Below are 12,242 nucleotides of genomic sequence, written 5' to 3' on the forward strand. Positions count from 1 at the left end.
TGAATGGTTTGAAATTCTGGGAAAGGGAGGCGACAACACTACCAGGGATGTGGTATATAGTGCCAGTAGTATTTCTAGATTTTTTTGAAAGTTGGTGTCCCTGTCACAACCCTGGGAACGCTGCTGCCTGCCTTCCCCTGATATTTGCCCGTGAAGTAGGTAGGTGTAGATATGTGTGTGTGAGGTGCCACCCCCCTTCTTGTCCCTCCCCCAGCCGCTCACCTCCTTTCCCTCTATATTCCTCTCACTCGCTCACTTTCATTCCCTCTCTTTCCCTTGCTTCACTCACCCCTCATTTCCACCCCTCCCTTCCCCAACCCTTTAATTCACTCCTTTCCCTTCCTTCTCATTCACCGCTTTCTTCTTTCCTTTCCCTCTCTTCCTTTCCTCTCATTCCCGTTCACTCTTACCCCTCTCCCACCCTCTCTCCTCCCTTGTCTTCTTCTCCCTTTATTCACTGACCACCCTTCCTTACCTGGCTGGATCTTCTCCTGCTGCCAGGGCCTGGCCTCATTTTCTTTTGCAGCTTCCCTTGCTGGCAAGCCTGGATAATCCTGTTGGCCTTTTTTGCCGCTGCTGCATGTTAATGAAAACAAACAAACAATTCCTCTGTGGGCCGGATCTCGGCCACACACAGGAAAAACGAGGCAGGCTGCTAAAAGGAACTCGGCGATCCATAGTTTGGGGGTTCCTGCCGTGGCTGCTGTTACATGTTACACTGTCAGTTTAACTTAGAATTTCATTTGAAATCTTCTTAATTGCATTTTTAACACAGACATCACTACAGCACAGCATCCACAGGAGGCCTTCTGTACCCTGCACAGCCCCTCGTTTGGGCCACGATTCACGTGAACTGTGTCAACCGTGGGATTAGTTGAGCTGCAAGGGGAATGGCTGGCGAGAGGATTGAAAACCATGCCAAAAAGATGGGGTGTTTGGTTGTGATTTGAATGTGGCCAGGGAGGGAGCCAGACACAGCGACTTAGGAAGGCTATTCCAGGCATTCGATAAGGTGAAATGGAAGCAGAGCAGGTGCATCGCATTAGGCTTAACTAGGCCTGCGCCTAGGGTGCCGACTATTAGGGGGTGCGCCAAAGACTAGATCAGTCATGTGGGGCCACGAGCGGTGGCAAAGAGGAGTAGAGATTCAGCGGGCCGCGAGCAGCGTCCAACCTGCTCACGGCCAAGAGAAGCACGCACTTGGCGGGTTCGATGGGGGGCGGGTACAAGGTTCGCCTAAGGTGCCTAATCCCCTTATACAGGCTCTGAAGAGAAGGCATGGAGCCAGGTTTGGTGAAGAAGGAGGAGGAGGAAGGCACAGATAAGGGCAACTTACCTGAGGAATGGAGTTCATCGGGAAGAGTGTGGGGCAGGGGTGGCCAACTCGAGTCCTCAAGAGTCACAAGGAAGCCTGGGTTTCAGGATATGAGTTAGATTTCCATGCACTACCTCCATTGTATGAACACACACTCACTCACTCACTCACTCACTCACTCACTCACACACACACACACACACACACACACACACACACACACACTCACACACACACACACTCACACAATCCGTAACTATGTCCTTGTAGTATTTTCCGCTGGTTCCAGTGCTGTAACAGGTGTGAACATTGGAAGATTTCTTATGGTATATAAACTGTATCCGGGCGTATACACGTTAGTGACGGAAAGGCAGATCACTGAGAAGGATGCTGTGTTACATGTTACGCTGTCAGTTTCATTTAGACTTGCCTGTGAAATCTTCTTAATTGCATTTTTTTGACACAATACAGTATACACAGAATGAAGCTCTCTGTTAATTAGTCCTTTTCTCCACAGAAGTAACCCTTAGAGCAGTAAATGGAAGTCGAAGATGTTTTCTGCAGTGACAGTTTGTTTTTTTTCTTTTCTGTCTATTCTTATTTTTTAATCATGTGTTTTTATTGTGTCATATCCACAAGTTGCAGCGAGCTGGGGGCGAGCCGTGCTGTCATTTACTGTTTGGTGCTGGGTTTCTAACTTGCATAAATCCAGCCCCGGCCTCTTCTGCTTTGGCTCCTTACAAACGAGCGGTTGTGGTACTTATGAGAGATTCTGCCCAGGAGGATTTCTGTTTGTGCCATGAGAAGCGGGTTGCCATATACTTTCTGCTGCCCCCCAGGGTTTTCTGAGTTAGCATTTAGCTGTCTTCCTATCGATCATGATTCAGTGGTTGCCTGACAATAGCGAATCAGTGCCTTACTGAGCTGTTTCCCCTGCTGTTTTCTCCCAGGTGTTCTGCACTTGCTGGAGCACGGAGAGGAATATGTGTTCACGCTGCCCAGTGCCTACGCACGCTCCATACTCACCGTCCCATGGGTGGAGCTTGGAGGCAAAGTCACTATTAACTGTGCCAAGACGTGCTACTCTGCCACCGTCACATTCCACACAAAGCCATTTTATGGAGGAAAAGTTCACAGGTATAAGAATTCTTTGTTTATTCATTATTATTCAGAAATAAATAACCGAAATAAGGCGAAATGAATGTTGTAGGTGGAGAACAAGATGGGGGAAAACTCTTCAATTGTAGTTTGATGGTCACTCACATGATCCGTGGATCACCATATTTCCCTCCCGGCACGTTAATATTGCCAAGGGATAAAGGCCTGTTTAGCTGACATTAACTGCATTTCTGCATTGAACCGGGAACAATTTTGAGCAAAGTAAGTCCAATATAAGTTGCTGGAAGGTTTGGCGATTAATATCTTTCAGTCATAGAAAAAGTGTTACCATGGAGGAATGTGTTTGTGTTTGCTTGCACTTATTTCTTTTGTCTGTTTAATTCTGTTCAGAGTTACAGCAGAAGTGAAACACAACCCCTCTGGCACCATAGTCTGTAAGGCACAAGGGGAATGGAACGGCACGCTGGAATTTACCTACAGCAATGGAGAAACCAAAGTGATTGATACTGCAAAGCTCCCCGTTACCAAAAAGAAGATAAGACCAGTAGAAAAACAAGGACCCTACGAATCTAGGTGAGGGAGTGCACAGGAAATAACCCTACATCTTGGTTGGTCAAATATATTATTGTCAGTAGGTCTTGTTTGATAACGGCTGTTCCTGCAAGATAAGCGGATGTTGACGAGTAAATTGAATAGGGGTTGATCCGTCATTTTTACATTTAGTTAATATATTCTTATTTAAGAGGATCGCCAAAGTGTCCCTTAGCACTGACTTCAGTACCTCCATGGACACTGGCAGATGCGGTCATAGGGAGTAGCAGTGTAGTGGTGTCTGACAACTCTCTCCAGTGGGAAGTGTCTCTAACGAAACTCAGGAGCCCACTTGCTTCAGGATTGCTTTCAGCTCTGCTGAGTTCAGTTCAGTTCCTTGCTTCCTGTCCTGAGGAGGAGGCTGGTAGATCCAAGAGTAGAGTTGCCATGCCCTTAGGATCAGGGAGATATTGTTTTGGGGCCTAAGATGGGACTACCGAGATACTTCAAGAAACCAGAGCAGAGGTCTCAAGAAAGAGGGGAGTTAATCTCATACGTTTCATCTGTCTGAGAAAGATTTCTTCAGTGTTTTGGAGGAAATGTGTTTTCTTTGTGGAATGTCAGGGCGAAGACTGCCTTGCAGGGAGAAAGGTCCTGCAGAGCTATGGCCTAAAGAAAGACATCAGTAGATGCAGACCTGAAGGGTATGAAAAGATGGCTCCGTTTCCTACTGGGAAGGAATCTGCTTCCAGTTTGCAGGTACCATTGGGGAGGTGCCTAGGGAAGGTCCCCTATGAGGAGCATCTGCTGCCAGGGAGTGCAAATTTTATCAGTGTCACGGTGACTTTCTTCTGGAACTTTGTTTCTCTATTGAAGTGCAGTACTCCAAAGTATAGTCTTTATGACGGTTGATTTGCAATCAAGTATTCCGTAAAAGATTTAATTTTTTTAATGGCAGCCGACTCGTAAATTGTGTTTCTTTTACTAGAAGAAGCAGAAGACCTGTGCGGGAAGCTCAAGGGCCTCGAAAGACTTTACCTTCGGCGCCCCGCGATCCCCTCCCCCTGCCCGCCCCTTGCTGGTTGGGAAAGGAACCGCAGGGAGTATGGCCCCAGCACTCCCCAGCGAGCCCCGAGCCCTGTCAGCAGTCAGGACAGGGGCTACATTTATAACCACCTTGCAGATTACTTCTGTTATTAGAAAGCCATCTCTAAAGTACAGTGGATGGGACCATAAGGCAGCAAAAAAAACAAACCCACCTGCAGTTTCTCTCAGACACTTTGCGAGAAAAGATGTAAGAAAGTTTTCTTATTCTGCATTATTTAAAAAAAAAAATCTACCACTGCACAATTTACAATGTAAAGTAAATAAGTAATGCTTGCAAAGAAAGGAAACGTAATACCAAAGAAAAACTGACTGCCAGCATATAATGTAAAAATGAGCACTGGTCCCACACCAGCTGCACCTTGACTCTGACAATGGTTAGAATTTGAGTAGTCGAGCCATTCTGAATGCAGCTTGGTGGAGGGAGGTATTTGTGAAAAATGGCTCACGCTGCAGTACATTGTGTAATGGAAAAGAGAGCCTTTTTCCCCTGCTCTTTCTCGCAAGTCTTTTTTTCCCCTGAGAGGTAGAATACTCAGTGGAGCGACACAATACACACATGATTAGAGTTTCTGCCAGACCAGCTGCCATCTTTTTGCAATGAAAAACCAGCACCTTCTAAAAGTCCTGAGGGTTAACAAGGAAGCCAGTGTGTTCTACCACATGAGAAGCACCACCGAGGAGGGGGGGATCAGGGAAAACATATCGAGGATCAAGTGCAACGTTGGGATACTTGGGCTGCCGGGAAGCACTAAACTGAGCTCTGGGTATTCATGATTACATTCTCTCATCATTCCCCTCCAATTAAGCCAAGGAAATAGAAGCATTCATCGTGTACCCTTGTCAAAAATGATGTTTTTTTTGTTTTAGTGCATTAACATGTCCAACAAATATAAATTTTAAAATCATATTCCTTGATTGCTCATTAACTAATTGAGAAATCCTACATGTGACTAGAGGTAGATATTCAAAGATATCCAGTTAAGTAAGTTAGCAGGATAAGACTTATCAGGCCCTAGCTTGATGGACTCTATAACAGGGTACCATCAAGCTAGGGCCGAGATAACATAGTAGAAATCTCATTTGTGAGACTTTCCTCACTCCAAATGATGTTGCATCTTCACAGAGGTGAACTGTGCAGTTCATACGTCTCACTCTGCATGTAATACTGGCCCCAAAACCCTAAATCGCCACCAACACCTCACCTTGAGCTATTAGCTGGCCCTCCTATAGTCATATAAATAGCTGAATACTGTGAAGGTCTCCCCAGAGGCTCTGGCTCTCTCTCTCTCTCGCCCACTCCACTTTACTTCTCTCTCCCTCTCTCAAGCCCAGAAATGGCCAAAACGCAATTTGCAAAATTTATCACAAATTGCGATACGGCCGTTTTTGGGCATATCGCACAGCTTAACACCAGGAAAAAAGGTGTAGTTATTCCAGTGTTAAAACCGTGCGATATTGCTCCTCATTTTAATTAATCCCGCACAAACCCCTCCCTAATCCCACCCCTTCCAAAACTTTGCATTTGCGGCATGCGATATTACTATTATCGTATGCATTGACATTAACACACGTTATCACGTGTGTAAATGCCATAACACATTTTGATGAATGACCCTGTAAGTTAGCTAGATAAGTAGCTCCTCCCAGAACGCCCTTATTCCGCCCACAAGTTATCTGGTTAACTACTTAGCCAGATAGGTGTGGATAAGTGGCAGCTCATGAACAGGGCTGGATATTCAGCCGCCGTCCCTTAGCTGGATATGTTCCTGTGGACTATGGGCTACATTTTTAAGAGGGCCTCTGACTGCAAAGGTCCATGTATAGTCTTAAGCCCATCGAAAATGAATCCGTTTTCAAACAAAGGATCCCTACCTAAACTGAATTTGTTGCATATTAACCTGATTTTCAAACTTCATGCTCATATTTAGGTAATGCGTAAGCACGAAATAAAGTTTATGGCGACTGTTCATGCATCTTTTGAAAATGCAAATCTAATACATGTCTCTTGGCATGGTGCTTTTTATGCATTTCAAGTTTGCACATTAGGAAAGCATATGTTGCCTTTAGTGAATAATATGTTAAAAGCACAGCAAACGTGTGTTAAACATGAGTGCAAAGACTTTCACTACACCTCTAGAGCAGCAGTCTTTTCAAGGCCAAGGCACATGTACATTACCAAAAATATGTAGCACACCAGCCCCAACAGAGCAGGTAGAGCAGGCATGGAGAAGGCTCAAATGGCTAAAAGAAGAACTAGGGAAACACCAATTTCTCTCCCAAAATTTGAAACATAAGGACATAAGATTTGCCATACTGGGTCAGACTAAAGGTTCATCAAGCCCAGTATCCCGTTTCCAACAGTGGCCAAGCCAGCTCACAAGTATCTGGCCATATCCTGAAAGATAAATAGATTCCATGCTTCTTATCTCAGGAATAAGCAGTGAATTTTCCCAAGTTCACCTTAACAATGGTTTATGGACTTTTCTTCCAGAAACTTGCCCAAATCTTTTTAAACCCAGCTACATTAACAGCGTTCACCACATCCTCTGGCAATGAATTCCAGAGCTTAATTATGCGTTGAGTAAAAAATTATTTTCTCCTATTTGTTTTAAATAGTTTACTTAGTAAATTCATTGAGTATCTTTTAGTCTTTGTACTTTTTGAAAGAGTAAATAACTGATTCATTTTTATCCATTCCACTCATTTTTTAGACCTCTATCATATCTTACTTTAGCTGTCTCTTCTCCAAGCTGAAGCAGTGCTTCCCTTTCAGTGCCCTTTAGCACACTGGTGTGCCTTCGGATCTGATCAGGGGTGCCACAGAAAAGTCAACATTGCCTGATGCTCAGATTTAGGCCAGCAACTGGGCTCTGGTGTCAGCACTTCACAGCAACAACTAGAGACACCAGCAGTGGCTCTTAGATATATAGGAGCTCCTTTCTGAAAAGTGGCATCATCATGCATACCTTTCCTTCCTAGCTACAGCATGAGCCACATGGAATGTGACAATTAATGGGTGGCACACACAACAAATTCTCGTCTTCCCCTTTTGAGCGGCCACTGAATTCTTCTAGGCTTTGTCTTATCCCCAGACTGTGTGAGAGAGGCTAGTAGGTACTGAACACTGGATGTGACTGAGTGTTGGGAACAGAAGCAATTTGTAATGCAGATGTGTGCATTAACGCAGGCCATGCTATATTAAAATGAGGCACTTAGCAAACTCTTGCATGTTAGCAGCTTATTTATGCATTTAAAGTATAAATGCACGTTAAAGCCAAAAACTGCACATTAATGTTAATGCCATAATACCATGTGAGGAAAGCAGGGAAGAATACCTGGTGAAACTGAGGGAGACGAAGAAAGAAATCAGGAAAGCAGAAGATCGCTAGATGGGATTTACTTGGATTTTAGCTAAGGTTTTGATAGGGTTCTGCATAGGACGATCGTGAATAAAAATGAGAAGTTTGGGACTCAGTGCCAAGATGGTGGAGTGGACTACAAACTGGTTGTCTGACAGAAGACAGCATGTAATGGTAACTGGAACCTATTCTGAAGAGAGAACTGTGTTAAATGGAGCACCACAGGGATAGGTTTGGGACCAGTTCTGTTCAATATCTTTGTGAGCGACATTGTGGAAGGGTTAGAAGGTAAAGTTTGTCTATGTGCTGATGATAATAAGATCTGCAACAGAACAGAGAGGAATAGAGAAAATGAAAAGTGATTTAAGAAAACTTGAAGAGTGGTCAAAGACTTGGCAACTGGGATTCAGTGCTAAGAAGTGCAGAGCCATTCATCTGGGGTGTGGCAATCCAAAAGAGCTGTATGTGACTGGGGGTGAAAGACTAACGTGCACAGACTGGGCGAGGGACCTTGGGGTGATAGTGTCCGACGATCTGAAGGTGGCAAAGCAATGTGACAAGGCGATAGCTAAAGCCAGAAGAATGCTGGGCTGTATAGAGGGAGGAATAACCAGTAATAAAAAAAAAAAAAAGGTGATAATGCCCTTGTACAGGTCCTTGATGAGGACTCAGCTGGAGTACTGTGTTCAGTTCTGGAAACCGTATCTGAAAAAAGATAGAGATAGGACGGAGGTGGTCCAGTGAAGAGTGACCAAAAATGATGTGGGGTCTGTACCGGAAGACTCATGAGGAGAAGCTGAAGGATCTGAATATGTATACCCTGGAAGAGAGGAGGTGCAGGGGCGATATGATGCAGACCTTCAGATACCTGAATGGTTTTAATGATGCATGATCCTTAAATCTTTTCCGGAGGAAAGCAAATAGTAGAACTAGGGTCACAATAAGAAACTTCAGGGGGAATGACTTAAAACCAATGTCAGGAAATATTTCTTCACGGAGAGGTTGGCGGATGCCTGGAATGCCCTTCTGGAAGAGGTGGTGAAAACAAAAGCAGTAAACGAATTCAAAAAGGCATGGATAAACACTGTGAATCCCTAAAGGCTAGAGTTGGAAATTAAGAAAATGGTGCATGGGGGTTAACCAGCATGGAGCAACAGCTGCTCTCTCTAACATGGGGATTACTACCCTTAACCAATTAGTTTACACAATTTTGATGCATGGGGATTCCTACTTTTAACCAATTAGCATGTATGATTTTGACGCAACTTCAGCATCATTCTCCGCTTCGACAGTGGGGCAGAAGAGAAAAGGGGAATTGTATTCAGATGATAAATTCTGGGCACTGAATTTTATGGTCTAGGGTACTGATATGCAGACTTTATGGAAAAAGTGCAGGACTGCTTCTATGGCCAAGTCCAAAAGCAAAGCACATTCAAGAGTGAGCAGTATAGTATGAATTTTCAGAAAGACTGCTCACTCTGTAAAAATTGTTGCTAGCAGCCATTTTGTTGTGGGTTTCACAGATGCTTGGTTTTGATTTTTAATATTACTATCCTTAACATAAGGCTTGGGGTAACCTGCATGGCGCAGCAGTTACTACCATAAGAAACTTTTTGGGCAGACTGGATGGACCATATGGTCTTTTTCTGCCATCATTACTATGTTACTGTGTATCTTACTGAGTGGTAATGCAGGCATTTAATACTCTTTAGTCAATAGGCATCTAAGAGGTACATATTCAGCTGTTGGCCAGTTAGGTGAGTTAGCAGGTATAGGTAGCAGTTATGTTAGCAAGATAACTAGCTCCTACCCAGAATTCCAGATTCTGCTCCCTACTTATTAGAATAACTACTTGGCTGAATAAATAATTATCTGGATAAGTAGTTATCCGGCTGAGTGGCAAATAAGTAGTTATCTGGCTATGTTGCGGCTGCTGAATAGGACCGGCTTTTCAGCCGCCACCACTTATCCGGATAAGTTCCTACCTATCCAGCTAGGTAGCGCTGAATATCAGCCTCATAAAATGCATATTGGAAGTGATATTTTTTTTTTTTACCTCAAAAGACTGTACTTTGATTGTTTTTTTTCATGTAAAATCTATTATTATAAATGCATTATTTTTAATTGTGTAGGGGGGAGGAGGGTACAACCCAAGAAAAAGGGGCGCAAAGGTTTATGGCTGGCCTAAGACGTCTCATATCCTTGCACTGGCCCTGTGCACAGACTTCCTTTCTTTCCTTGGCGCACCTGACAGGGATACAGCTCTTGCCCGCCATATCTGCTTGAGCCCCACAGGAAATGGCAATTCTCTTTCTCTTCTGGGCTGGTGATAACTGATTCTATCTTCCCTTGCTGGGCCCGAAAGTGACAGGTGGAAGAGAAAAGGTCAGCAGCCCCGCAGGGGACAGAAAACACAGCTTGTACAAAAATTATGTAATTTCTGATCCGAGACTGTGCTCTTATCGTTCCCTTGTGTCATTCTTAACAATAAGAGTAATATTGAGGATTTTTTTTTTTTTAGTTCAGCCTTCTATTGTAGTGAGCATTGTGTCATGATGGGGAAAAGCTTGGGAACCACTGTGTTAAATCATTTGTTTTTGACAAGCGTGTGCAATCACCTTCTCCATTTCCTCCGCCATATCATGAAAACCCTTAGTTCAATTTGTTTCTGTGAAAATGAGTATCCTAACTGCCCCTATCCCTTCATCACATAAAAGTCCCATCTCCTGTGGAAAAGGGATCCAATTGGCTTTATAATTAGCCAAGGTGCCTTTACCCAGCTGTGAAAGCCGTGTTCAAGAAGGAGGGAAGTAGAGTGTTTCCGGCTATAGAAATAAAACTGGTAAAGGTAAAGTACATGTTGCTGAGGTTGATTTTGGTATCAGAATCTTGTAAGGAAATGCTGAACCTAGAAAGCACTTTCTTTTCATAATTGTAAATTGAAGGTAATAAAGGGGGTGGCTGGAAAGGAAGCAAGGATTTATCCAATTTTCTCCTGACAGTGATTTTATAACTAAATGCAGTGACTCAAGGATTAAGCTAACTCCCTCCAACTTCAGTGTCAGCAATTACTTCTAGGCATCGTGTAAGGATGTTAGTCATGGTTGTTAAAGAGGAATTTTGTCTTACTCTGCCAGTTCTTTTTCTAGTAAATCTCACAACAGTTTGCATCGCAGGGGATTGACTCTCCTCCTTGCAAAGATGACAGATTTCATCACTTCTTGAACAGTGCACTCCACTGTACGATGAGGGGTTTCTCCTGCTTACTTCTCTTAAATTCAGAATTATTAAAAATATTTCATTACTACCGCCAGCAGTCCACAAATAAATGCTCTCACTTCTCCTTGATGAGTTCATTAGGGGAAGAAATCTGTAGACAGGTGTGAGAATTAATAGAAAAGGAATTAGCATAGTAAGACATACCTCCGTGGCTACTTCTTTCTTTCACTAGCCAGTACCATAACATTCTTCTGAAAACTTTAAACAGTAGGAACAATGCTGAGTATATCACTCTTCCTTCAGAGGCAGCATCTCCTAAAGCCCATTTATCAGTTTTGCAATCTTGTGTAAAGGTATGAATCAACTCCGGGTAGTCACCTTGCAAATCTGTTCCACCAAAGCCCTCTGCCTTCTGATGAAAGGAAGTAAACATTACCTTGGTGTCATATATTGTTAGCAAATCTGGGACTTGCATGCTACCTTCTAAGCTTCTAAGGAATACGAGGAGTGAGGTAATCAAATTTGCAGATGTTACAAAATTATTCAGAGTACTTAAATCACAAGCGGATTGAGATAAATTGCAGGAGGACCTTGTGAGACTGGAAAATTGGGCATCCAAATGGCAGATGAAATTTAATGTGGATAAGTGCAAGATGATGCATATAGGGAAAAATAACCCATGCTGTAGTTACACAATGTTACGATCCATATTAGGAGCTACAGCCCAGGAAAGAGATCTAGGTGTCATAGTGAATAACACATTGAAATCGTCAGCCCAGAGTGCTGTGGCAGTCAAAAAAACAAACAGAATGTTAGGAATTATTAGGAAGGGAATGGTGAATAAAATCGAGGATGTCATAATACCTCTGTATCGCTCCATGGTGAGGCTGCACCTTGAGTACTGTGTACAATTCTGATCGCCGCATCTCAAGACAGATATAGTTGTGATGGAGAAGGTACAGAGAAGGGCAACCAAAATGATAAAGGGGATGGAACTGCTCCCCTATGAGGAAAGACTAAAGAGGTTAGGGCTGTTCAGCTTGGAGAAGAGACGGCTGAGGGGGAATATGATAGAGGTGTTTAAATTCATGAGAGGTCTAGAATGTGTAAATGTGAATCGGTTATTTACTCTTTTGGATAATAGAAGGATTAGGGGGCATTCCATGAATTAGCATGTAGCACATTTAAAACTAATTGGAGAAAATTCTTTTTCACTCAACGTACAATTAAACTCTGGAATTTCTTGCTAGGGGATGTGGTTAGTGCAGTTAGTATAGCTGTGTTTAAAAAAGGATTGGATAAGTTTTTGGAGGAGATGTCCATTACCTGCTATTAATCAAGTTGACTTAGAAAATAGCCACTGCTATTACTAACATCAGTTCTCTAACGTTCACTGTTTCAAGGGAAAAAACTTGTCCAGTGGTTTTTGTACGGGGCTTCATGTAAGGATAACCGATTCACAGTTTTCCTTTTTATTCGTCCCCGTCTATTATTCTTTTATTATTCTTGAAAATATCTACTTTTTAAATTTTTCTTTTTTCTTAAAATCCCTTCTCCCCGGCTGCTTATCCGACCCACTTACATTTTTCTGT

At 43.1% G+C, this 12,242-nt stretch overlaps 1 protein-coding gene across 1 annotated transcript in view; it reads left to right on the top strand.

Annotated features, from left to right (window-relative positions):
• OSBPL10 (oxysterol binding protein like 10) overlaps nt 1–12,242 on the top strand; it is a 494,148-nt gene that overhangs the window by 464,453 nt on the left and 17,453 nt on the right. Inside the window, exons 9-10 of the mRNA XM_029589416.1 lie at nt 2,266–2,452; nt 2,825–3,007. Coding sequence (XP_029445276.1) covers nt 2,266–2,452; nt 2,825–3,007 — 370 coding nt within the window. The remainder of the gene's footprint in view (nt 1–2,265; nt 2,453–2,824; nt 3,008–12,242) is intronic.

This window comes from Rhinatrema bivittatum, chromosome 2, assembly GCF_901001135.1.
Source record: "Rhinatrema bivittatum chromosome 2, aRhiBiv1.1, whole genome shotgun sequence".
Classification (NCBI taxonomy): Eukaryota; Metazoa; Chordata; class Amphibia; order Gymnophiona; family Rhinatrematidae; genus Rhinatrema; species Rhinatrema bivittatum.